At 41.3% G+C, this 27,035-nt stretch overlaps 1 protein-coding gene across 1 annotated transcript; it reads right to left on the bottom strand.

The window, feature by feature from the left end:
• Positions 1 to 16,758: 16,758 nt before the first annotated feature.
• LOC115776280 (m7GpppN-mRNA hydrolase-like) lies at positions 16,759 to 27,010 on the bottom strand. The gene is made up of 8 exons (XM_030723895.1): positions 27,003 to 27,010; positions 24,938 to 25,143; positions 24,532 to 24,659; positions 19,533 to 19,631; positions 19,300 to 19,452; positions 18,109 to 18,221; positions 17,257 to 17,337; positions 16,759 to 17,030 (listed from the first exon to the last, which is right to left on the bottom strand). The coding sequence occupies exons 1-8, from the start codon at positions 27,008 to 27,010 to the stop codon at positions 16,889 to 16,891; spliced, it is 930 nt and encodes a 309-aa protein (XP_030579755.1). The 3' UTR covers positions 16,759 to 16,888.
• Positions 27,011 to 27,035: the final 25 nt, after the last annotated feature.

Consider the following 27,035-nt stretch of genomic DNA (forward strand, 5'->3'; position numbering starts at 1 on the left):
GATTATTGTAATTCATTATTATCAGGCTGTCCTAAAAGCTCCCTGAAAAGCCTTCAGCTGATCCAAAATGCTGCAGCTAGAGTACTGACAGGGACTAGAAAGAGAGAGCAGATTTCTCCCATACTGGCTTCTCTTCATTGGCTCCCTGTTAAATCTAGAATAGAATTTAAAATTCTTCTCCTCACCTACAAGGTCCTGAATAATCAGGCCCCATCTTATCTCAAAGACCTCATAGTCCCATATCACCCCAACAGAGCACTTCGCTCTCAGACTGCTGGCTTGCTTGTGGTTCCTAGGATACTTAAGAGTAGAATGGGAGGCAGAGCCTTCAGCTTTCAGGCGCCTCTTCTGTGGAACCAGCTTCCAGCTTGGATTTGGGAGACAGACACCCTCTCTATTTTTAAGATTAGGCTTAAAACTTTCCTTTATGATCAAGCTTATAGTTAGGGCTGGATCAGGTGACCCTGAACCACCCCTTAGTTATGCTGCTATAGGCCTAGTCTGCTGGGGGGTTCACATAATGCACTGTTTCTTCTCATTCACCTTAGTTACTTTGTTTATACTCCACTCTGCATTTAATCATTAATTGATATTAATCTCTGGCTCTCTTCCACAGCATGTCTTTTCTCTCTCCTCAGCCCAACCGGTCGCGGCAGATGACTGCCCCTCCCTGAGCCTGGTTCTGCTGGAGGTTTCTTCCTGTTAAAAGGGAGTTTTTCCTTTCCACTGTCGCCAAGTGCTTGCTCATAGGGGGTCGTTTTGACTGTTGGGTTTTCTCTGTATTATTGTAGGGTCTTTACCCACAATACAAAGCGCCTTGAGGCGACTGTTTGTTGTGATTTGGCGCTATATAAATAAAATTTAATTGAATTGAATTGAATTCCAACTGAACTTGGATTTGGGAGCTATGCACTGGAACTCTCAATATAAAGTCCAAAGAGAAGTGAAGTAAAGAAGGCCATCATTATAATCATATTAAACCTATCAGAGAGATAATAAAAACTTTTACTTGTGGCCAAATCATCAGCCTGGTACGCTCATAAAAAGAAGGAAAGCAGCAGCTCATCAATTCATACTGATTGTGTTTGCTAAATCTCATATTAATATCAATAACTTAGTTTTCCTTCAGTGCTCCAGTGAGGCCTTCACTGCTCAACACATCAACCCTATGACCCTGCAGAAAAGAGTGCGCTTATGGCACAAGGTTCATACTAGTTATAGCGTAAACATTTATGGTGTTCCCCTCAGCTGAGAATTAATTTTAGCTCACCCTTCATTTGGTTGGAGATGTAGGCTGAAAAAGAGCATCGTTCCAGTATTAAACTGCTCACAGCAAAGTTTACAGATTGATTTATTTTTTGAGGAGACATTGTTTGCTCAGTTTTTTCTAGTGCTTTAAGCACCAGAAGGCGCGTGTCATTTACTTCCATTAAATTCAAGACAAGGCAGATGTCTGTGCAGCCCATATCTTCAAAATTGAGCAGCTCACACCACAATAATCTAAATGGCGAAATAATTCCACAGGCCAGATTAAAATAAAACAAACAAACAAACAAAAAAAACATCCATTAGATTTTTGGGGTGAACTGTCTCTGACTTGTATGCATTTTCCCTCTAATCCGTTTGTTCTTTGAGCAGAAAATTCAGCTTCGGGTCCGACTGAACCAGGCGCTCTGCTTGGACGGCAGCTGGCTAATATTCTGTTCAATCAGACTGACAAGTTTCTGCAGCAGGTAACTGGACAGTGAAACCTTTTTACAGATGAAAATAATCACATTTGCTGAATAGTGATGACGATGATGGCGATTTAAGACATGATTATGTGGTAAAGCTTTTGATTTTTCATTCAGATGCAGACTTTTGAGGATCTCCTTAAGAGCAAGAAACTTAAACCTTTTGAACAAACTGAGGTAAGATGAAAAAATGCTCAGCTGAATTCTTTAAAAATGACTTCTAATGGGCACACATATTGAACAGGATAAGCAGATGTTCTTTTTCAGGGTACGTCTCAGCTTGTTGAGGGGGCTCGAATCTTTAGAGAGGGGATACTTGTTAGCGAGGGATGAGCACAAACTCCTGCAGCAGCGAGGAGTAGAAATCAGCCAGTTTGACCCTGAACGATAAGATTGATATCCAATATTACATTTAATACATTTTATATTTTGTGTTTATGTGCTCATTACTCTGTTGTTTTAATTCTGGGTTTCTTTTGCATTTTTTTTTTATATATACATCAGGGAGTTAGAGGGGCTAAACTTTCAGTATGGACTGCATATGGATATATATATATATATATATACACACACACACACACACACACACACACACGCACACACACACACACACTTGGTGCCTTACCATTTTTAGGTATATAAAGCTTTGTGCAGCATTCACATGCTTTGTCGATTTGGCGGTTACGAACTAACCAAAACACAACAAAAGAAAACAAACCTTTACGGTGCTGTACCTTATTTTGGGGGTCTTGATTGTTTTATACTTTCTGCCTGCCCTGAAGACAAAATCAAAAATAATGGGTTGCAATTAGTTAGCCAAGATCAACGGTCCAACAAGCCCTACTGCATTAATTGCAACAACACAGGGATCTGATAATGTTACTAAAGCCTTGAAATAATGGGAGTTTTCTGTGAACTTAAAACAGTGAGACCATGTTCTGCTGAGTTTTCAATTTTTGCTAAAAGCATCTAAACCCAAAACAATGAAGCAATCAATAATGATGTTTGATAAGGATTTATAATGTGCATGCTGTTTTTAAATTTGAAATAGTTTTGATTATTATTATGATGCCATGGCTGTGTAGCCTTACTGTTAATTCGCTCGACCAAGCTGCCATATCCGCAGTCCAGTTGTGATCCGATAATTATAATTTGTGGCACAACTGGTAGCAGGAGCATTGGGTTTCATTTTTTTAAAGCCCTGAAAAAAATCAGAAATAAAAGATAGATATAAGCACAAGAAAAAGAGCAAACTTTGTGTTTGTGTGTGTGTGTGTGTGTGTGTGTGTGTGTGTGTACACTCACAAGGCAGTCAGCCCAAGCGCCGTCACTCCCAGTGCGGCTCCCGTGTACTTCACCGTTTCCCGGCACGCCCCCTGAATGAAAAATTTTTTTCTTCCCGATGTTCTTCCTGAAATTCCACCAGAACACACAAACATAGAAGAAATAACACAACTTTAAAGCCAAAGTGGAGCCATATAGAGTAATAACAATTCATAAAAGGCCCTCTCCGCCTGCGAGCCGCTGCCCCTGCCAAATGTAATGCCCACTGTGCTGGAATACATAACAAATGTATTAATCAGATTGACAGGTTATTGCTGGATTATATTAAAGTGTATTAATCAAACTGGTAAGATATAGAATGTATCCTGCATAGGATTGCATAGGAATGGCATGGGTGATTAACACTATGGTAGGGGTTGAGTGGCAGGTGGGCTGATTAGGTTTCGGGGGGAGTCTTGGGGAGATTTGGATCAGTGCCTGCGGCCCCCTGCATCTCTTCTTCCTTTCCCCTGCTCTCTCTCTCCTCCCCGGTGCTGGTGGGGTCCGGTCCTCTGGGGTTCCCCGGGGTGGATGTTGGCCTGGTGGACCTGTCCGTGTCTCTCTGGAGGAGTGGCTGGTCGCGTCCTGTGGACCGGGTTGTCCTGGCTGCTGTGCCTCCTGGGTTCTTGGGTCTGTTCACTGTCCCTCAGCTCGTGTGGTGCTTTGGGCTCCTTTTCTGGGTGGGACCGGGTTGTGCTCTTGGCCTCTGTTGGCTTTGTAGAGGGCCTCAGACACTGATGTAGACCTTCCTGCATGTTTCTGCCCTGGCACGGGGGTTTCCACTGCTTCTTGGCCTTTAATGCAGGTTGCTGACACTTGGCTTCTTGTTGCCATCCTGTGTTGTGATGTTTGGACTCACCACACTGACTGATTTGGTTTCTGATACTCTCTTTGTCCTTGTTTAGGGGTCTGGATTCTGGTCGTCACTGAGGTGCTTTTATTGTTGTTGTTCTTTTTTTTGTAAAGGGGAAGAAAAAAAAAATCTTGTGATGAGTTGGGATCACTAGGTTAAATTTGGAAGGGAGCGCATGCATGCCTTCACAAGTGCATGAACATGGGCACGTATCTGCACAGGGACATGCAAGCAGGAGCACACACACACACACACACACACACACACAAAAAAGGGAGGGGGGGCAATGATGTATTAAAACACTACCAACCAACAGATACCCCAGCCTGTAGCAGATAGCATAAATGATTTTAATTTTTATTAAATTTTTTTTTCCAGTTTCCTGCCTGTTCATGCTGCATGGCTGGGGTACCTGTCAGATTTTTTTTTCTCTGAGGCCCTTAATAAATGGAAGAAAAAAAATACTCAGTAATAAAATAACTTTACATTTTTTTTCATTTATTTATGGGGAATTATGATTTCTTGGCTAGATCTGCTAATAAGTATTTATTTGCCATCTTTATATCTGCGTGTAAAAAAAGCAATTGCATGATGTTGGCTGCTTCCCGAGCCCCCACAGTCTCAGATTGGATAGACATTGTTAATGAGATTTTTTTAATGGAAGCAATTACCTTTTCTATTCGCCTTTAGACAAGTAAATGTATTAGTCTGTGGGTTATATGTGTCAGATACATAAAGCCCTTACAGCCAGATTTTGCAGATGTACTGAATTAATGATTATGTGGGTCCTTCTTTTTCTCTTCTCTTCTTCTTCTTTTTTTTTTTGCTTTGTTTTTATTTCTGTAAAAATGAAAGGACGGCAAATGAACATTTTTTATTTATTTATTTATTTATTTGCTGTCTCAAAATAAAAAGACAGCAAATACGTTACACACACGTTCGCATCCGAAAGAATCGTCATTTTGTGTTGTTTTTAGGCAACGCAGTTTTACGTGTGTAACGGCCTTTAGACCCCATGCCTCTCGTCGTATTTCATTTATTTATAAAAAATAAAATAAAATTAACCGCAGTGTTTTTACAAAAGCATTTTTACGGCCATTCCCGACAAACATTCCATCGACTATTTATGATATATGCATCCATATGAAATAGGATATATTATATGTCATAAATCATGTTTTATTGTTCCTCATAAATCACTTTTTTGACATAAGGTGGTACTTATCCTTCTTTAAATCGATCAAAAAATTAAAACATAAGTGTAGTCATTTTTATTCATTGCATGACTTAACTTGGCAGCAGAGGTGATGACTGTATTATACACAGATGTATAGGTGCAATTTCACTCACCAGCGCCTTTGTCGCAGCCTCTTTAAAATCTTTGAAGATGTTCATTTTTCTGTGAATGAAAACATACAGTTTTGCTTTCAAAATATACCGGACTCTGAGTTATTGGAATAGGAATTTGAAACAGAAAAACTGCCTTATTTTCTCATACATTCTTCCATAAAGCATCGTAAAGGTTTATTTTGTGTCACAAAAACAGTTATATTTCAGTACTATCCAACTGCAGCGCAGTAACGGGATGCTAGGAGCGGTAGATCGCCTGGCACTAGGCCTTGCTGAGAATTTCAGCAGTTATAACCGTTAGTTAGCAACTTTCATTAGCATTAGCATCGGTATGTTGCCCAGCTGTGAAGTTTTAAAGACAAGATAAGATATCTTTGTTATCACTGCATAATACAATGATTTTTTTTTCTGGCTAGAACCCTGAATAATGATTATACCTTTAAAAAAAAAAAAAAAAAAAAAAAAAAAAGAGCAGAAAAACATTCATTACTTACAGATCTGGTTGTCTGTGTAGATTCTCAGTTATCCAGGTCATAGTAGTCTCTGGAGCTTGAAAAAGGCGACTGGACTTCTTTTTGTTTCTTGAAGACGTTTCACCTCTCATCCGAAAGGCTTCTTCAGTTCTCAACCAAATGGTGGAGAGACCCAGGTATTTAAACCCCTGTGGGCGTAGTCCCCTGGAGGTGGTTATGACCCTCTATTGAACATGTGCTTGAACACATGTGCCCAGGTGTGAAGGGGGCGTGGGTCATATTTAATCAGTGGTTTCAGTTGAAACCAACTTAGGACTCCGCTCCATTGTTTCCTGTGGCCTATTGAGGTCACTGGAACAAAGGTGTGAATGGGGGTTGAGACGTCTGGGAAGGGAGCTCAGGACAGCACTGTAAGCGGGGGAAAGTTGGTGACGTAATCCACCTCCTCTGTTCAATGATGGTTGTTCACAGTGGACATAGATGGCTTCTTTCACTCCTCTTTCAAACCATCTGTTTTCCCTGTCCAAAATGTGGACATTGGCATCCTCAAAAGAGTGCCCTTTTTCCTTCAGATGCAGATGTACTGCTGAATCTTGTCCTGTCGAAGTGGCTCTTCTATGTTGTGCCATTCGTTTGTGACGAGGCTGTTTGGTTTCACCAATGTAGAGGTCCGAGCACTCTTCACTGCACTGAACAGCATACACTACATCGCTGATCTTGTGTTTGGCGGGTTTGTCCTTGGGATGAACCAGTTTTTGTCTTAGGGTGTGACTTGGTTTGAAGTATACTGAGATGTCATGCTTGGAGAAAATTCTTCTGAGTTTCTCTGACAAGCCCGACACATATGGGATGACAATGTTGTTCCTCTTGTCCTTCCCATTCTCTGTAGTTTGTGTTTGGCCTTCATTCCTGTGCATCTTAGCTGATTTGATGAAGGCCCAGTTGGGGTAACCGCATGTTTTGAGGGCTTTCTTAATGTGTGTGTGTTCCTTATGCTTCCCTTCTGCCTTAGAGGGAACACTTTCCGCACGGTGTTGTAGGGTCCTGATCACCCCAAGTTTGTGTTCCAGAGGGTGGTGGGAGTCAAAGAGGAGATACTGGTCTGTGTGTGTGGGCTTCCGGTGAACTTCAATGTTGAGGCTTCCATCTTCCTCGATAAGCACCGCACAGTCCAGGAATGGTAACTTGTTATCTCTGGTGTCCTCCCTGGTAAAACGTATGTATTTATCCACTGAGTTAATGTGACGAGTGAAGGCTTCTACTTCTCGGGTTTTGATTTTGACCCAGGTGTCATCTACATATCTGTACCAGTGGCTAGGTGCCGTCCCTTTGAAAGAACCAAGAGCTTTACTTTCCACTTCCTCCATGTAAAGGTTGGCTACAATGGGAGACACTGGGGAGCCCATGGCACATCCATGCTTCTGTCTGTAGAATCCATCATTGTATTTAAAATATGTTGTGGTAAGGCAGAGATCTAAAAGTGCACAAATCTGATCTGGGGTGAAGCTGGTTCTGTTCAGTAAGGAATCGTCTTCCTGTAGTCGTCTTCTGACGGTCTCCACTGCCTCAGTTGTAGGTATGCAAGTGAAAAGTGAAACCACATCAAAGGACACCATGGTTTCATCTGGATCCAGTACAAGATTCTGGACCTTGTTAGTAAAATCTGTAGAGTTTTCAATGTGGTGGGGTGTGATGCCAACAAGCGGTGATAAGATGGTGGCGAGGTGTTTGGAAATGTTGTAGGTGACCGAGTTTATACTGCTGATAATGGGTCGAAGTGGGACTCCTTCTTTGTGGATCTTTGGGAGTCCATAAATGCATGGAGTGGCTTCTCCAGGGTACAGGCGGTAGTAAGTGGGGCGGTCAATGGCTTTTTCCTTTTCAAGTTGTTGCAGGCAGCAAACAACTTTTTTCTTGTAGTTGCTTGTGGGATCACTCAACTTTGCCATAGCCCCACAACAGCTTCCTATAGTAGACCTCATCACAGCAACAGAAACCGCTATAAGAAATAACAAACTTTCTCATCCTGTAGCAGAACAGATCAGGATGAAAGTTTCAGCCACTCTCGCCAGTGCAAGACTTCCTCCATCCAACCTCACCATTCAGGAGAAGAAGGCCATCACAGCCCTAAGCAAGGATCCAAACATCACCATACTGCCAGCCGACAAGGGGAGGTGCACGGTTGTGCTGAATTCATCGGATTACCACAACAAAATTACTACACTCCTCAGTGACAACAATACTTATGAGGTCTTGAGACGTGATCCCACAAGCAACTACAAGAAAAAAGTTGTTTGCTGCCTGCAACAACTTGAAAAGGAAAAAGCCATTGACCGCCCCACTTACTACCGCCTGTACCCTGGAGAAGCCACTCCATGCATTTATGGACTCCCAAAGATCCACAAAGAAGGAGTCCCACTTCGACCCATTATCAGCAGTATAAACTCGGTCACCTACAACATTTCCAAACACCTCGCCACCATCTTATCACCGCTTGTTGGCATCACACCCCACCACATTGAAAACTCTACAGATTTTACTAACAAGGTCCAGAATCTTGTACTGGATCCAGATGAAACCATGGTGTCCTTTGATGTGGTTTCACTTTTCACTTGCATACCTACAACTGAGGCAGTGGAGACCGTCAGAAGACGACTACAGGAAGACGATTCCTTACTGAACAGAACCAGCTTCACCCCAGATCAGATTTGTGCACTTTTAGATCTCTGCCTTACCACAACATATTTTAAATACAATGATGGATTCTACAGACAGAAGCATGGATGTGCCATGGGCTCCCCAGTGTCTCCCATTGTAGCCAACCTTTACATGGAGGAAGTGGAAAGTAAAGCTCTTGGTTCTTTCAAAGGGACGGCACCTAGCCACTGGTACAGATATGTAGATGACACCTGGGTCAAAATCAAAACCCGAGAAGTAGAAGCCTTCACTCGTCACATTAACTCAGTGGATAAATACATACGTTTTACCAGGGAGGACACCAGAGATAACAAGTTACCATTCCTGGACTGTGCGGTGCTTATCGAGGAAGATGGAAGCCTCAACATTGAAGTTCACCGGAAGCCCACACACACAGACCAGTATCTCCTCTTTGACTCCCACCACCCTCTGGAACACAAACTTGGGGTGATCAGGACCCTACAACACCGTGCGGAAAGTGTTCCCTCTAAGGCAGAAGGGAAGCATAAGGAACACACACACATTAAGAAAGCCCTCAAAACATGCGGTTACCCCAACTGGGCCTTCATCAAATCAGCTAAGATGCACAGGAATGAAGGCCAAACACAAACTACAGAGAATGGGAAGGACAAGAGGAACAACATTGTCATCCCATATGTGTCGGGCTTGTCAGAGAAACTCAGAAGAATTTTCTCCAAGCATGACATCTCAGTATACTTCAAACCAAGTCACACCCTAAGACAAAAACTGGTTCATCCCAAGGACAAACCCGCCAAACACAAGATCAGCGATGTAGTGTATGCTGTTCAGTGCAGTGAAGAGTGCTCGGACCTCTACATTGGTGAAACCAAACAGCCTCGTCACAAACGAATGGCACAACATAGAAGAGCCACTTCGACAGGACAAGATTCAGCAGTACATCTGCATCTGAAGGAAAAAGGGCACTCTTTTGAGGATGCCAATGTCCACATTTTGGACAGGGAAAACAGATGGTTTGAAAGAGGAGTGAAAGAAGCCATCTATGTCCACTGTGAACAACCATCATTGAACAGAGGAGGTGGATTACGTCACCAACTTTCCCCCGCTTACAGTGCTGTCCTGAGCTCCCTTCCCAGACGTCTCAACCCCCATTCACACCTTTGTTCCAGTGACCTCAATAGGCCACAGGAAACAATGGAGCGGAGTCCTAAGTTGGTTTCAACTGAAACCACTGATTAAATATGACCCACGCCCCCTTCACACCTGGGCACATGTGTTCAAGCACATGTTCAATAGAGGGTCATAACCACCTCCAGGGGACTACGCCCACAGGGGTTTAAATACCTGGGTCTCTCCACCATTTGGTTGAGAACTGAAGAAGCCTTTCGGATGAGAGGTGAAACGTCTTCAAGAAACAAAAAGAAGTCCAGTCGCCTTTTTCAAGCTCCAGAGACTACAGATCTGGTTCTTTCTTCTCTCCTGTCACTCTCTCTTCTCCTCTCGCGCCGGTCTTTAAGTCTGACGTCATTTCTTTGTGTGTGTGTTCATTCGTTTTTCCATTTTGAAACCAATATTGAAAAACGATAAATAGGTCATTTTTTAAAAACATTTTAAAATTTTCATTTCATAGTATTTTTTTATATTTTATAATATTTTGATTTGGTGTCCATCCATCCATCAATCCATCCATTTCTTTCCAGTTATATTGGAAACTTGTGCAGATAGGAGGAGCATGGAAAAAGCAAAATGTTGATGCTTAAACCACACCAATAGCCCCCAAAATAATGAGGTTACAGCCAATTAATCTCTCCGATCTCTCAGCCGCCAGGCAAATGAATCCGGCTTTGACAGCTGAGCGTTCTGGGCATTAAGAAACTATTTTATGATCAAGAAAACATTATGAAACTAAGCCAGTTTTAATTTGAAACATAAAATTATGCATCCACATTTAAATTGGTGTCCAAAAGTGTGATTAGTGGCCAGCAGGGTTATAATAGTTTTGGATTTTATATTATCGTTTAGTTTTAGTTAGTTTTTACTTTTTTTTCTTTAATTCAGTTAGTTTTAATTAGTTTTCAGAGTGGTTTTGCTCATTTTTATTTTAGGTTTATTGCTTAGTTTAGTTTTGTTAGTTTCAGTATTAGTTTTAGTATTTTCATACTTTGTCAGGTGCAAGATTCAATGCACAAAAGTGACTATTGTGTAATAAAAACTCAACAAAAGATACCATAAAGAAATATATTCAACAACCAACAGTTCACAAGACAGAAGCACTACATGCTAAATGTGTAATCATTAGGACACACATGAACATCAACAAGGAGAAACAAAGAAAAACATGAACTCCCAAACTCAATAAATTCTACAATAAAGTCCCAATAAACTCCAGTGTCAGTGCAGTAGATTAACAACACCTACATGTGGTGTTTGACAAAAACAAACTCTTTGAAGGAGTCAAAGCTCAAATCCAGCTGCATCCTGATGTTCCAACCCGGGTTGCAGCGGCCCAGATAAAGGAGGAGAGTTGAATGTAGCTGGCAGTCTCACCCCACAGTGTTTTCGTTTAAATTTGATATTCTAAGATTAAACAATACGGGACAAAATAGATCTATCTAATGTGGGCCTAGTCAAGGCAGTAAAGTTATTAAGTTATTTCATAAAGTTTATTTGTAGTTTTAAACATATTTATGGTGCTTTTTCCTTCACTTTTTGTCTCTCCAAAGATGTTTTTCCTCTCTTCTGCAGCCTCGATTGCAACTACAGTACATCCAAATGAAGAATTATGCAAATTAGGTGATGACGTCATATAGTGACCTCTATTTTCAGCAGCGGAAAATTTCCCATATTTTTAAATGCAAAACTTGACAGGTATGCCTAGATGAAAAGCCGCCGTGGGCGGCTGCCCATGTCGCCCATATCAGAAATTGCTACTGGACATAGTTAACTTACATAGCTTTCTTTCTTGCTTCACCATCTTTAGCTACCAGTAGTCAGATAAAAGCACGATTCAAATGAAAACATTCGCGACCCAGCGCGTTCTCGAAAGCACGCGCAGGAGTGCCTTGTGTGTGTGTGTGTTTCGGGGGGGGGCAACAGGAGGATGTGTGTATAGACATACATTTTTAATGTTGCATTGTTTTTAATGTTCAATTCTTTTAATGTTTTATTTTAATGTTTGGTTGTATTACTGTATCATTTTTGTAAGTCGCCTTGGATAAAGGCGTCTGCTAAATGCAATAAAGTAAAGTAAAGGAGGGGATGTGAAGCAGCATGGGGGCGCCTAATGAGCGACGTGCCTGTGTTATCGATCATATCATATGCACAGCTGTTAAATGCAGAAAATGCATACTCCAGGAGGAGTGAGACAAAAAAAAAAAAAAAAAACTGTTCTCTCTTGTATATGTTACATTTCAACTTTATTTATGTAAGTTCAGTTTAAAACAGCAATTTCCCCAAGCCTCCAGTATTATAGAGGAGCCCAACAATCCAATGATCCCCTATGAGCAAGCACTTGGCAACAGTGGGAAGGAAAAACTCCCCTTTGGCAGGAAGAAACCTCCGACAGAACCAGGCTCAGGGAGGAGCAGCCATCTGTCACGACCGGTTGGGTTAATCATGTACTTGGGGCAGTTGCTGTTTTGGTTCTATAAAAACTACATCTTAAAATTTAGAATGTAAATCAATTGAACTTGGTCTTCTGTTATTCTGAGAAGCTTCTGTCTATACAAACATTTGTTTGTATAGACAGTGTTGTTTGTATATTGTATTATACAAACAACGCTAGCTGTTGTTTGTATTATACAAACAACAGCTACTGTAGTAAATCACAAATCTATGGTTCCCCCAATGATGCCCCGGAGAGTTGTAATGAGACATTCTTCCATTGTGGAATAGATTAAATGTTTTCCATATGCAATGACTGCATAAGAAATTGAACAGATACCAATAATATAAATACAAATTCTACCAGCTCTTCTGAGGTTTTCTGGAGCTAACACTCTTTGTTTGAGAGCTGCACATCTTTGCCAGACGTGGACATTATTTTCTTGTTCGCTTCTTCTTTTCTTGTTCTTTCTTTTTCTTTCTTCTTTTTTCCTCTCCAGAATTTCATCTATCAAGGTCAAGCGTGCACTCCTAGAGAGCTCCTGTGTCTCACAGGCATTTCTCTCAATTGCAGAGGTGGGCTGTTCTGCCATGTTCTGAGTTTCTCTCAGCTGTTCCAAGCCTCTGGGCTCAGAAGGATTACCATCTAACTCAGCTTGAGTTGGATGATATTTTATCGGTGATAACTCAGAGGGATTCCTCTCAGTCGCAGAGGTGGGTTGTTCAGCTGCGTTCTGCTGAATTTCAGTCAGGGACTCCAAACCCTGTGTAGGATTCGGTGACTGAGATTGTCCCAGGTTTGATTTGATGAACTCTCCAGCTTTTTTACAAACCCAGGGAATCACATGATGAGCCAAAAGTAACAGTGGCATCTTTGTGTATCAAGCAAGCCCAGTAGATACTACACTAACTCTGTAATCAAATTCTGTGGTTACACTTTAAAATTGATTTTGTGGCTGTCTTTTCAAGATTCAGCCCTACCTAAGGAATTAAGATCCAAGGATCCCAACATCAAAAGCCTTGGTGTGACATCACAGATGCCATCACTATTGAGGTTTGAATTGTGGTAACATTCCAGAATACTGTGACATCACCAGGTATACTTAAATGTAGACCTCTGGTAACACTGTTACCATGGCAACAGTTTTTGTTTTTTCATTTAAATAAAAGCTGCTTGCTTCTCAGTTACTGCTTCTTCAACTGGAAAACAAACTGTGGGTTTAAAATTCACTAGCTGCATGTTATAGCATAGACCTGTGATTCCCAAAGTGTGGTCAAGTTTGAGAAAGGTCCTGTTGGTTTCTGGTTAGAATTTGAGTGATTCTGCTTACTAATTGCTAAGAGTAGCCAAAAAGGACTGGATTGGATATGATGTAGATACAATAATGCAAAGTCATAAATATATTTGCAAAACAAGTCTTTTTTTCATTTGATATATAAGCCCTTCATAAATCCCGTGCACTACAGTCTATTTACCGATATTATATATATATATATATATATATTAGGGGTGGGACTCGATTAAAAAAATTAATTGGAATTAATCGCATTTTAATCACATTTTAATATTTAACATGAGAAATATTAATTTAAGTTTGGTTGATGAATCAATCAATATACATAAGCTTAAACTTCAAATTTTATTTTCCCCCCAGTCTACTACACAGACCAACGAAGGGCGGAAGTGCTCCTGTGATAAGCAAACTCCTGAAATTAAAGTTATGTTTCATAACTGGATAGTTTTAGTCAACATTAATGTCTCACTTAATATAGTTGGAAATTAATCATTCGCTCAGCTGTATTCCTTGATGTTGTTATGCTTGTTTTAACAGCTTATTTTGAATAAAGACTTAAAATTAAACCACAAAAAGGAGCAAAAGTTCGTTCTTTGTTTAACCAGCTGCTTTTCCACAGCTGTGCTTCACACTCATGTTTGCTAGGCGACATGAGCTATGCAGAGGTGAGGGCAGGCCACGCTAATATGAAGGATAGCCGCTCACTTCCAATCTTTGCGGGCTTCGTGGGCTGCGAAGGACCCAGTCTACGTGAGCCGGGTCCTTCAAAAGATGCGGCCCCTGAATTTGGACATTGTGCGTCGATATAATCTGTATGCCGGGAACTCGTGCACTTGAGAAACGTTCCACGGTGCAAAGTGCGATTAAAATGCGTTAAAAATTTTAATTCGTTAATTTCCCTGTAATTAATTAATCGAAATTAACGCGTTAAAGTCCCACCCCTAATATATATATATATATATATATATATATATATATATATATATATATATATATATATATATATATATATATATATATATATATATATATATATATAATATATATATAAATGGTGGATCGTTTCTCAGTGCACGAATTCCAGGCATACAGATTATATCGACGCACAATGTCCAAATTCAGGGGCCGCATCGTTTCCTCCCTCTGCATCTTCTCCCGCATCCGTCCCACCAATCCGCTCTTTTCCCCGCATATCGCAGGCAGGGAAAAGAGACACAGTTTTACCTTCGATGTCACCGAACAAGTCCTTTGCCTCCCGCCTGTTTTGAAAATCCCTGTTTTGGGGGGCTCATGCTAGCTTAAATGCCACTGTAAAAAGGTGATGTTTTTATCCACTGACCACTGATCAATGTGTCAGTGGCAATACGGAAAAATGGTGTTAGTGCACAGGTCTTGACCTGCGCAGCAGCTGTCGCAGTGCACAATGGCATTTGTAGTACGTATATGGTGGGAGCGCTATTTATCAGCGAGCCATTAATAATTACCATATGACATTATCGCGGGACGAATATAATTATATCGAGAGTAGACTGTTCAGTGTCCTTCTCTCTGCCGCTCTGCCTCTCGTCTGCTTATCCGATTCAGGGTTGGGACGGGAACGGTTTGTTGGTAAAAGGTCTGGAATGTAGACAGGCCAGTTCAGCACCTGGACAGTTCCACTATAGTGGAACTGTCCAGGTGCTGAACCATGAGTGCGAAGCACTCATGTGTAAAAACAGCTGGTTAAACGGAGAAACTTTTTCTCCTTTTTGTGGTTTAATTTTAAGTCTTTAATTCAAAATAATCTGTTAAAACAAGCATAACACATTTCAACATCAAGGAATACAGCTGAGCAAATGATTAATTTCTAACTATATTGAGACATTAATGTTGAATAAAACTATCCAGTTATGATGCTTAACTTTAATTTCAGGAGTTTGCTTATCACAGGAGCACTTCCACCCTTCGTGAAGTTTAAGCTTATGTATATTGATTCATTCATCAACCAAACTTAAATTCATATTTCTCATCTTAAATATTGAATTGTGATTAAAATGTGATTAATTTCGATTAATTAATTACAAAGCTTCTAATTAATTCGATCAATTTTTTTAATCGAGTCCCACCCCTAATATATATATATATATATATATATATATATATATATATATATATATATATATATATGTTTCTTTGTTGTTATCATTTTTAGTTTTTGTCTCACTCTATTTTCCATGACATTATTCTCTGGTTTTCTTAGTTTTGCCATCTTTTACAGTCTAGCTCTGTGTATAGTTGTTGTCTCTCTTTTTAATTCCACGAGTTTCCGTTTTTTCTTTTCTCCCGTTTTTTCATGGTCAAATCTCTGTCTGCTTGGTGTTGTCATGTTTTTGTTATAGTCCCGTTTTCGTTTGTTAGTCTCTTGTGTGCATGGCATTTAGTTTTGCTTTCCCTCTCTCACTGTTTATGATTATTATCTTGTTGCCCTAGTGTTTCGGATCTCCTTGATTTCTTCATGTGTGTATTTAAGCCCTTCAGTTTGGCTGAGGTCTTTGCCGTGTCATACTGTTTCGCAGCCTTTCACAGGTTGGCCTTTTGATTTCTGTATTCATCTGCCATTTGGACTTTTGGCTTTACATAAAGGTTAATGAAGTCAGTCTGCAAGTCTGCATTTTGCATCCACATTTTTCGCTCATGCTTAACTTTCTATCTATTTATCCATCCATCCACATGTGTGTGTGTGTGTGAGAGAGGGCTCTCACTGGAGGAAATCTCAGTGCAGGGAGATCAAGATGAGATTCTGCAGCCAGCGGCAATCCCATATCTCCACAGTCTGGAACCGAACTCTATCCTCCAAGATGACAACACTCGCCTCCACAGAGTGGGTTTATCAGAGACTACCATCAGAATGTGGGAGTGGAGAGGATGGAATGACCTAGCTGCAGTTCTGACCTCAACCCCACCGAACACTGTGGATCAGCATGAGCAGGAGGTACCAGGCTGCTGTGGCTGTGTGTGGTTCTTCCACATGCTGCTCAGGCCCCTATTTGTTACATTAATAAACTGTTACATTGCCAATATGTTTTGTTTCTTCAGACTTCAATCATCCAATCCAATAAATGACACCAAACCAGAGTCAGTAGGAGAATCAGCTGTTTGGCAGAGAAGATTTGGCAAGTTTTTCATGGGAGCAGCCCACACACTCAACTCTGCTGCTCAACCCACACACTCAACTCTGCTGCTCAACCCACACACTCAACTCTGCTGCTCAACCCACACACTCAACTCTGCTGCTCAACCCACAAATGCATTTTCCTTACAAACATGGCTCCATTTAATTAATTGCCATTACAACAACGAAACAACTGAACAAACACAAAATTCCTCCGTTTTTGTGCTTGCTCTCTGTGTATCATGGAAAAAAGCCAGTTCCTCCACATGCACTAACACAGCTACAACAAACCAACGCCTGTTACTTAGTGTTGAGCATTGTCACTGGACTTGGTGAGAACTACATTACTTATCGGGAGAGTGGTTGAATGAATCCTTACTGATAGTGTCTTTCCCTCATTTTTACTTATTTGCCAAAGTAATATGCTGCTGTCACAAAGTGACTGACTGTAGGCTTTTTCTAACCTGGCTCAGGTCAAACTGGCTTAACTGGCCCAGAGTCTTCTGCTGCTTGTGTTTTATCCAGCCCTCTCCTGGAAATGCATCAGTACCTGTGAGGTGACGGGATTTTGATCTACGAGACAGAAGAGAGTAAAAAAAAGTTGTTTTCTCTTGTAGCAGGAGAACAGTGTGAGAGGAAGTGGGATTGTGAAATTGCTGGAAGATGTGATTATGTACAAAAGTGAAAGAAAATGTTTTTTAACCCTCTGGAGTTTTCAGAATTCTGCATCAGCTAAACCAATAAAACACAAACAGCTTTATGAATGTGGGATTTCTTAGAGAATGAAGGTTCGTTTTACCGAGTGTTGCTGGTGTTTGTGAAGTCTTCATCGCTGTCTGTTGATTCGCCTTTCCTCCGGCTAATCCAATCTCGCAGCGGTCTATACAAGTAAAGCAGAAAGTGTGCCATCAATACTTGTATATCACTACACAGAAGCTAAATTACATTTTCACATATAAATGAGGCAATCACAAACGAGAAGCAACATTTTATTTAGACAGCTCAGAAGTTTTGACAGGTAACAGGTCTCTGGATCATCTGGACAATTGGTTAGCCGATCGGCACTCATCTGACCAAATTATAAACAGAAGGCTAACTTATGCAGGTTAGGGTGTGACCTAAACAGGGTACTTACAGGTACATAATGATACTACAGATTGAGGGTTTTAGTGTGAATATATGAGAATTTGCCGATTTCAGTGTTGGGTCTATCATTTGAATCTTCAGCTGTGTTTTCAGAGCTTGAAGAGCAAACTGTCTCTTTAGTACTTTCCGTTGTATACTTGTGTACAATGATAATAAAGTTGAATCTAATCTAATCTAATTTCAGAGCAGCTGCTATTTTTGATCCCATTCTGTCTCCGTGCACTTGTTCGTCTGCAGTTGATGAAGAGTTCTTCACTTGATCAAAGCCCTGGTAGGTTTATTGTAGAACTTTGGAAAGAGTGAAGTTGGCTGCTTCCCGCTGGTTTGAGTCTTTATGCTAAGCTAGCCTCAACACATTTCAACTCACTATAAAACAGACGGTAAGATGAGCAAATAATTATCTTCTATCAGAAAGAAAGCAAACATGTGTGTCTTGTTTTATTTGTAAGGTATTAATGGATAATTGCATAATAAAATGATTACATGAAGTTTTCTACAAACAAACCTTATAAATGGAATGGCCATGAAAAATCTGTTTGGGGCAAGTCCAAGTTTCAACTTTGGGGTCATGTCGTTCCTGTGACAGGGCAGCTTGTCAATAGGAAACCATTCAATGTTCTATAAAAAAAGCAAAAAAGAAAGCAAAAGTTTATATTTTAAACATCTCTGTCAGCCACTGTACACTGACCAGATTTACTAGGTAGAGTGAATTAGTGAGATCCCACAAATGCAAAAAGATTTTAATGGAAATGTGAGCCAATTGGAATGGAAAGTTTTTCTAATTTGTCAGCACATTAATGATCAATGCATTGTATCAAAAGCAGTGCAAATTAGCAGGAATGCCAGACTTGATAAAGGTGAATGCATGAGTGGTTTGTCACTTGGCGGAGGGGCGTGTGTGTCCCAGTGGGGGACTGGTAGGGTCTCGCAAGGCAAACTGGTACTGGGTGAAGGACCAGATGAAGAGGGATTAAAATGATCCTTATGACAGATCGATCAGGGGAACAGTTTACCCTGCTGGGATAGGGGTCGGGTGCAAGGCATGTCGGGCAGCGGCCAAGGGCGGAGGCCCTGGCGGACCGATCCCCAGCTACTGAGGCTGGCTTTTGGGACATGGAACATCACCTCTCCAGTGGGGAAGGAGCTCAAGTAACTGTGTGAGCTCAAGAGATACCAGCTAGATGCAGCTGGACTCACCTCAACACCTGGGTTGTGGAACCAGTCTCCTGGAGAGGGGCTGGACTGTGTTCCAGTTTGAAATTGCCCTTGATGAGAGGCAGGAGTGGGTATACTTGTATCCCCTCGGCTTGCTGCCTATATGTCGGAGTTTTCACCAGTGGATGGAGTGGAAGGTGTCCTGAATGTTGTTTGCACTTATGCACCAAACGATAGCTCAGAGTACCCAGCCTTCATGGGAGTTGCTAGGTCAAACAGCAGTAAGCTGCTTACATAAACAATATAGAACAGTGAAGTGATTTATTTAAATGCTCTTGTCCCCAAATATTGCACTCTGGAAGGTAAATTATTACAAATAATTATATGCAATAAGCAACAAAATAACTATGTTCATGCCTTTTTTAATCACTAAATTTTCAATGATTTTTATCCTCGTTGTTTTAATGATGGGAGGCTTTGGTCTACTTCAATTAATAAATCTGGACCCAAATGTAATAAAAAATGTATTAAAGATTTTTACCCTGATCTCTTTTCTAGTTTTGGGGTTGAACTTTGTATCCTTAGACACTCCTGGTATGATGTAGAGCCGCACCAGGTGGTCAGTGATTTTCTGCTCTATGTACGCATCCTTGCAGATGCGATTTTTGATGTCAAAGCCCGTCTCCTCTAACACCTGGAAAGCAACCAACATCATCAATACAAACTAAAAGCATTTTAAGATACATGACATGGTCAAAGAATTGTGTGACTTACTTCACAAACTGCACAGTCATATGGTGCTTCATCCTCATTAACCTTCCCCTTTGGAAAGCCCCAGCCAGATTTTGCAAGGTAGCCCTGAACAAGCAGTACCTGAAAAAAAAAGAAAGCCCAGTTAGCTGCAGCACATCGGATGGTTTCATTCACTAACCATGGTAACGTGGAACCTGACATCATATCTGCAGGCAGATAATGAACATGAAAATCACAAGAATTAGGATTTTTAAAAAACATATACATGTTAATAATCGCTGAAAGGGTGAGGATGTTTGTGCAAAGCTTTGTTCAGATTGGCCCATCAGGTAAGGAGAAGATCGGGAACATAAAGACAAATATACATAAACTACGATCATTATGATGAGATACACTATATTGCCAAAAGTATTCACTCACACAAAGGTGTAGGCCACGTGCAATCACAGAGCAGGTTCAGCAGGTTCTGAGACAGAGGTCGCTAACTTTCTGCAGAGTCAATCACTACAGACCTCCACACTTCATGTGGCCTTCAGATCAGATGAGGAACAGCGTGCAGAGCAATTCATAGAACAGGTTTCCAGCTGCATCCAAGCCTTACATCATCAAGAGCAACGGAAAGCGTCAGATGCAGTGGTGTAAAGCACGACACTAGTGGACTAGAGTCCAGGGTGACAAATGACGCTTCTCCGTCTGGCAATCCGATGGATGAGTCCGGGTTTTCCGGTTGCCAGGACAACGGTACCTGTCTGACTGCATTGTGCCAAGTGTAAAGTTGGGGGGGGGTTTCAGGAGGTGGGCTGTGTACCTTACATTTGTAGCCGGTAAGGTACACAGCATACACAGTATGCATTATATGGGTGTGTGTAATAACTAAAATGTATCTGGACTGTGTGGATAAAGTGATGGCAGAGGAGGTAAAGTGTCCAAGTGACTCAAGACATCATGATGTGTTATACAGTCTAACTGCTGTTGGGATGAATGAGCTGTGAAAGCGCTCCTTCCTGCAGCGAGGATGTTTCAGTCTCTGACTGAAGGAGCTGCTCAGCTCACCCACGGTCTCATGCAGAGGGTGATGGGGTTGTTCATGATGGATGTCAGCTTTGCTAACATCCTCCTCTCACCCACCACCATCACAGACTCCAGAGGACATCCCAACACAGAGCTAGACCTCCGCACCAGTTTGTCGATCCTGCTCCTGTCCCTTTCGGTGCATCCACCCCCCCCAGCAGGCCACTGCGTAGTAAAGGGCAGATACTACCACTGAGTCATAAAAGGTCTTTAACAGAGTCCTGCAGACACCAAAGGACCTCAGTCTCCTCAGCAGGTGGAGTCGACTCTGGCCCTTCTTATACAGGACGTCTGTGTTTGTAGTCCAGTCCAGCTTGTTATTGAGGTGAACACCCAAGTACTTGTAGGAGACCACTGTCTCAATGTCCTTTCCCTGGATGTTCACTGGTGCTGTAGGGGGTGGCTTCCTCCTGAAGTCTATAACCATCTCCTTCGTCTTGCTGGCGTTGATTTGCAGTGCGTTGTTCTCACACCAGCCGACAAAGTCACTGATGACCCCCCTGTATTCCTGGTCGTTCCCATCTGATACACATCCGATGATGGCCGTATCATCTGAGAACTTCTGTAGGTGGCAATGGTCTGAATTGTACCTGAAATCTGAGGTGCACAGAATGAACAGAAAGGGTGAGATGACCGTGCCCTGTGGCGCCCCCGTGCTGCAGACTACTACATCAGACATACAGTCATGGCACCTCACATACTGTGGTCTGTTGGTGAGGTAGTTGATGATCCATGCCGTTAGCTGACTGTCCACTCCGGCTCCCTCCATCTTCCCTCTCAGCAGTGCAGGCTGGATGGTGTTGAAAGCACTGGAGAAGTCAAAGAACATGACCCTCACAGTGCTCCCTGCCTGCTCTAGGTGAGAGAGGGATCTGTGCAGCAGGTAGATGACGGCATCGTCCACCCCGATGCCGGGCTGGTAGGCGAACTGCAGGGGGTCCAGCACTGAGCTCACCAGTGGGCGGAGGTGGTGCAGGATGAGCCTCTCCATGGTCTTCATCAGGTGAGAAGTCAGGGCCACAGGTCTGTAGTGGTTGGACTCCCTGGGATGTGCGATCTTTGGCACTGGAACTATGCAGGAAGTCTTCCACAGTTCAGGAACCCTCTCCAGATTCAGGCTCAGGTTGAAGATGTGCAGGACCACCTGACAGAGCTGGTCTGCACAGTCCCTGAGCAGTCTGGAGCTGATTCTGGCTCCGCTGTGGGTGAGGGTGAGGAGAGTGCAGGCAATGATGGCATTGCACCGGGAGAGAGGGGGGTCAGCATACGGAAGGGGGCAGATGGGAGCTGAGGGGTGGGGGAGGTGGTCAACGACCCAGAGTCAAATCTATTGAAAAATAGATTCAGGTTGTTAGCCCACCCCCGGTCAGCAGACACTGTGGCTCCTGCATTGCCCTCAAAGTGGCCAGAGATTTTTTTCATGTTTCTCCAGACTTCTCGGACTTTGTTATGTTGGAGCTGTTCCTCCATCTTCCTCCTGAAGCTCTCTTTGCCTCTCCGGATCTTGTATTTTACATCCTTTTGCACTCTCCTCAGTTCCTCCTTGTCTCCAGATCTGAAGGCCCTCTTCTTCTCGTTCAGCAGGGCCTTCAGCTCTGGGGTCACCCACGGTTTATTGTTGGAAAAGCACCGTACCTTCTTGGTTGGCACAGTGTTCTCCACACAGAAGTTCATGTAGTCTGTGATGCAGTGGATGTCACTCAGTTTCATATGTGTGTGAAGGCAGACAAGTGAATACAATATAGTGTATATATACTACCACAGTGGATTTCAAATCTATCAATTAAGATGTGACTGAAGTGCAAACTTTCAGCTTTAATTCAAGAAATTCAACAAAACTATTACATTAATTGTTTACAAACTACTTTCTTAAATGTAGTCCCTAATTTTATTATTAAAGAGATTAAAGATCTGGAGTTGATCTTTAATCTCACAGGGTTCTGTGCTAGGACCAATTCTATTTACATTATACATGCTTCCCTTAGGCAGTATTATTAGAAAGCACTGCATCAATTTTCATTGTTATGCAGATGATACTCAGCTTTACCTATCAATGAAGCCAGATGACACACATCAATTAATTAAACTGCAGGAATGTCTTAAAGACATTAAGGCCTGGATGACCTCTAACTTCCTGCTTCTAAATTCAGATAAAACTGAAATTCTTGTTCTCGGCCCACAAATCTTAGAAACATGGTTTCTAACCAGATACTTACTCTGGATGGCATTACTTTGGCCTCCAGTAACACTGTGAGAAATCTTGGAGTCATTTTTGACCAGGATATGTCCTTCAATGCACATATTAAACAAATATGTAGGACCGCTTTTTTGCATTTGTGCAATATTTCTAAAATTAGAAACATCCTTTCTCAGAGTGATGCTGAAAAGCTAATTCATGCATTTATTACTTCTAGGCTGGATTATTGTAATTCATTATTATCAGGCTGTCCTAAAAGCTCCCTGAAAAGCCTTCAGCTGATCCAAAATGCTGCAGCTAGAGTACTGACAGGGACTAGAAAGAGAGAGCAGATTTCTCCCATATTGGCTTCTCTTCATTGGCTCCCTGTTAAATCTAGAATAGAATTTAAAATTCTTCTCCTCACCTACAAGGTCCTGAATAATCAGGCCCCATCTTATCTCAAAGACCTCATAGTCCCATATCACCCCAACAGAGCACTTCGCTCTCAGACTGCTGGCTTGCTTGTGGTTCCTAGGATACTTAAGAGTAGAATGGGAGGCAGAGCCTTCAGCTTTCAGGCGCCTCTTCTGTGGAACCAGCTTCCAGCTTGGATTTGGGAGACAGACACCCTCTCTATTTTTAAGATTAGGCTTAAAACTTTCCTTTATGATCAAGCTTATAGTTAGGGCTGGATCAGGTGACCCTGAACCACCCCTTAGTTATGCTGCTATAGGCCTAGTCTGCTGGGGGGTTCACATAATGCACTGTTTCTTCTCATTCACCTTAGTTACTTTGTTTATACTCCACTCTGCATTTAATCATTAATTGATAATAATCTCTGGCTCTCTTCCACAGCATGTCTTTTCTCTCCCCTCAGCCCAAACGGTCGCGGCAGATGACTGCCCCTCCCTGAGCCTGGTTCTGCTGGAGGTTTCTTCCTGTTAAAAGGGAGTTTTTCCTTTCCACTGTCGCCAAGTGCTGCTCATAGGGGGTCGTTTTGACTGTTGGGTTTTCTCTGTATTATTGTAGGGTCTTTACCCACAATACAAAGCGCCTTGAGGCGACTGTTTGTTGTGATTTGGCGCTATATAAATAAAATTGAATTGAATTGAATTGAATTCCAACTGAACTTGGATTTGGGAGCTATGCACTGGAACTCTCAATATAAAGTCCAAAGAGAAGTGAAGTAAAGAAGGCCATCATTATAATCATATTAAACCTATCAGAGAGATAATAAAAACTTTTACTTGTGGCCAAATCATCAGCCTGGTACGCTCATAAAAAGAAGGAAAGCAGCAGCTCATCAATTCATACTGATTGTGTTTTCTTTGCTCTTTTTAAATCTACTTTAAGAAGTTTGCAGTGCAGTAAAAATCAGATCAGGACAGCATGACAGATGTTTGATCAATTTTGGACATGAGTAACTTGAGAATATTATATGTAAGAGTATACTAGCTAACAAGGCGGCTCATTCTCTTTCAGTCTCTTTCCTTCAGTTCAATCTGTGGACCTTGAAGGAGAGGTCAGAGGTCAAATATGATCTGAAATCTGTACATGGTACTTTTTATTTATTTATTTTAATTAATTAATTTTTTTTTAATCAATTATAGTTTCTAAGTTTCAATCATTTTTTCTGTTCTCAGATTTCAACATACAAATACAATGTTGTAACTAATTAATATGATGGCCAAAACATAAGAAGCATGTCCTTTAAAATACTTTGCAAAAGCATTTGCGACCACTGCAGTGTATGAGTGTAGAACAACTCACGTTTTCAAGGGCTTTATCTAGAATGATTGCACCATAAGTGGGCACGCCCATCTTGTACTCCTTCCATTGCTCGAGAACTTTCTGCACATCTTCTCCACGAGGCAACAGAAACGGACAGTGATGGAATAGTTTGAAGCTGTCAAGAAAATAATCTTTAACACAAAATAACAAAGAGCAACTACATCTGAGCTGAAGATGACCCTGAAGTGGTGCCAGGACAATTACACTGCCTGAGAAAGGTTGTATTAATAAATAAATGTAATGTTTCTTTCTTTTGAGTAGGTGTCATTAGAAAAATGCCTTCAAAATGTCTTCAAAAGCAATTCTGGAATAGCACCACACATTGTGAAGAATAAATAAATAAAAATCACAAGTTATTTAAAGCTTCAGTCACATATAAGGATATCAGCTTTGGCAAAGTCTCTTATCCCACAGTGAGGAGCTCCTGGAGTGTTTTGCATGCAGAAGTCCAGGTAGAACCAGTGGGCCAGCTCGATCTGGAAGCAAACTCGGATAGCATTGTCCCTTTCCTCACTGGGAATGTGCAGGATGAACCGGCTGTGGAAACAAACACAGAAGAAACAGGACTGTGGAAGTTCTCCTTTTATGGGACTGTTACATCAGAGTCTATGTGCTCTCTTTATAGCTGACTTTGTTTTTGTGATGTTTCTTGATACTTTATATTGTAGTTTGTTGCATTTTTCAAGCTGATCCCAGGATGGGCTTTAAGGATGACCAGATACCAACAAACTAAACAATTTGTTTGAGTGCAACATTTTGAAACACGTTGCTAATGCTGAGATGTGTTTTTTGGTGATTTCTTTCTTTTTTAAAACTTTATTTAAATCTTGTAAACAACTCTGAACACTGGATATACACTAGCAGAACATTTCTTAAGAGGTTAGGCATTCCAGTATTTATTGACTTGGGTCCATCTTGAGAGAAATGTAGCCATACTCATTTGCAGCGTTGCTGTATATTTGTTTCAGTCTGTGCATCTACTGGATCTGTGTTAGTGTCCATGCTTTCCTCCAGCTAACAGTTACGATCTTCTTGGGAATCAATGGGACGATACAGAGACTGTATCTGCGCTCTTGTCCTACAGAGTTCTAGTCTAAGTATAAACACTATAGGATAACAATATTTACAGACACATGAATGATCACTTATGAATCTGCACCTCCTCCAACACAAGGGTGATGCAGAATCTTTATAAAATGTTGACACTAACAATCGGGTCCTTACAGTCTCGCTGATTCTTCCAATCAAACTACTCATACCTTTGTGAGTACTCATGCACATGTCCTTCCAGGCACTGTCCTCAATGGTCACATTTAATTCGAGCTCTTTCTTTTAAACTGAAGGTGTTTGATGTGTGAGATTTGCTTCTTAGTTGGCAGGATGTGTTTCAATTACCGTAATAAAATATTGTTCAATAACCACTGCATCTCTGTTCAGGCCTCCCCACTCCCGGTGGTCTGGGTGTACTGCCTTAGTTGCAGAGGGTGCTTTCGCTTTTCATTATGTTTTCTTTCCTCAAAGTTTTTTCACTTTTTTATTTTATTTTTACACAGTGGTCGTACTAGTGTACAGAAAGGGGAAAAAATGCAAAGATCCAAACCAATCAAAATCAGTTACATTTGTGTCCCATAAAGTCAGTATTTGTGTTTTAAAATACGATATTAAATAAAGGTCCGTTCTGTTTTTGATGTTACAATTTGATAATATTGTTTAAAGTAACTGATAAAGTGTAGTAAAATTGGTTCTATTCATTACATTTTTCTTAAGAATATTTTCCAAAAATAACTAACTAGTTTCAGCAGTCTGAAGTTTCTTTTTTGGACTTTTTAGAAACTTGGCTACATGCCATGAACACAAGATGTAAGATGCGGCAATATGATACAAAATGCTTTTTTTAATCCTATAATTCTTTTTATTAGTTAAAAAATTATGTAATTTAAACAGACAAAACCATACGTGTATAGCTGGGGGATACCCAGTCTGATGTGGTTAGTAATCCTAGAGGACCACAGGGGCCAGTTGTGTCTTCATTCCTCTTCACTCTGGTAAAGTTCAGATTATCAGTGTAACGGTGAATCATCCCACCTGCAGAAGTTCTCTGATGGCACTGCAGTGGTTGGGTTTATTAGGGGTGCACATGAATCAGGGGGTGCTGATGGGGAGGTTTGTAGTTTGTTTAAAGGATAAGAGCTCTCTCTCTCTCTCTCTCTCTATATATATATATATATATATGTGTACGTATATGTATTGCACATAATGTAATTCTTGGATGCAGCTGCTTGGCCATGGAGACCCATTCCATGAAGCTCTCTACACAGTGTTCTTGAGCTAATCTGAAGGTCACATGACATTTGGAGGTCTGTAGCAACTGACTTTGCAGAAAGTTGATGACCTTTGTTTACTATGCACCTCAGCATTCACTGACCCCTCTGCACTTTTACAAGGCCTACCACTTCATGGCTGCATTGCTGTCATTCCCAGTC

The sequence above is a fragment of the Archocentrus centrarchus genome, unplaced genomic scaffold, assembly GCF_007364275.1.
Source record: "Archocentrus centrarchus isolate MPI-CPG fArcCen1 unplaced genomic scaffold, fArcCen1 scaffold_30_ctg1, whole genome shotgun sequence".
Lineage (NCBI taxonomy): Eukaryota > Metazoa > Chordata > Actinopteri > Cichliformes > Cichlidae > Archocentrus > Archocentrus centrarchus.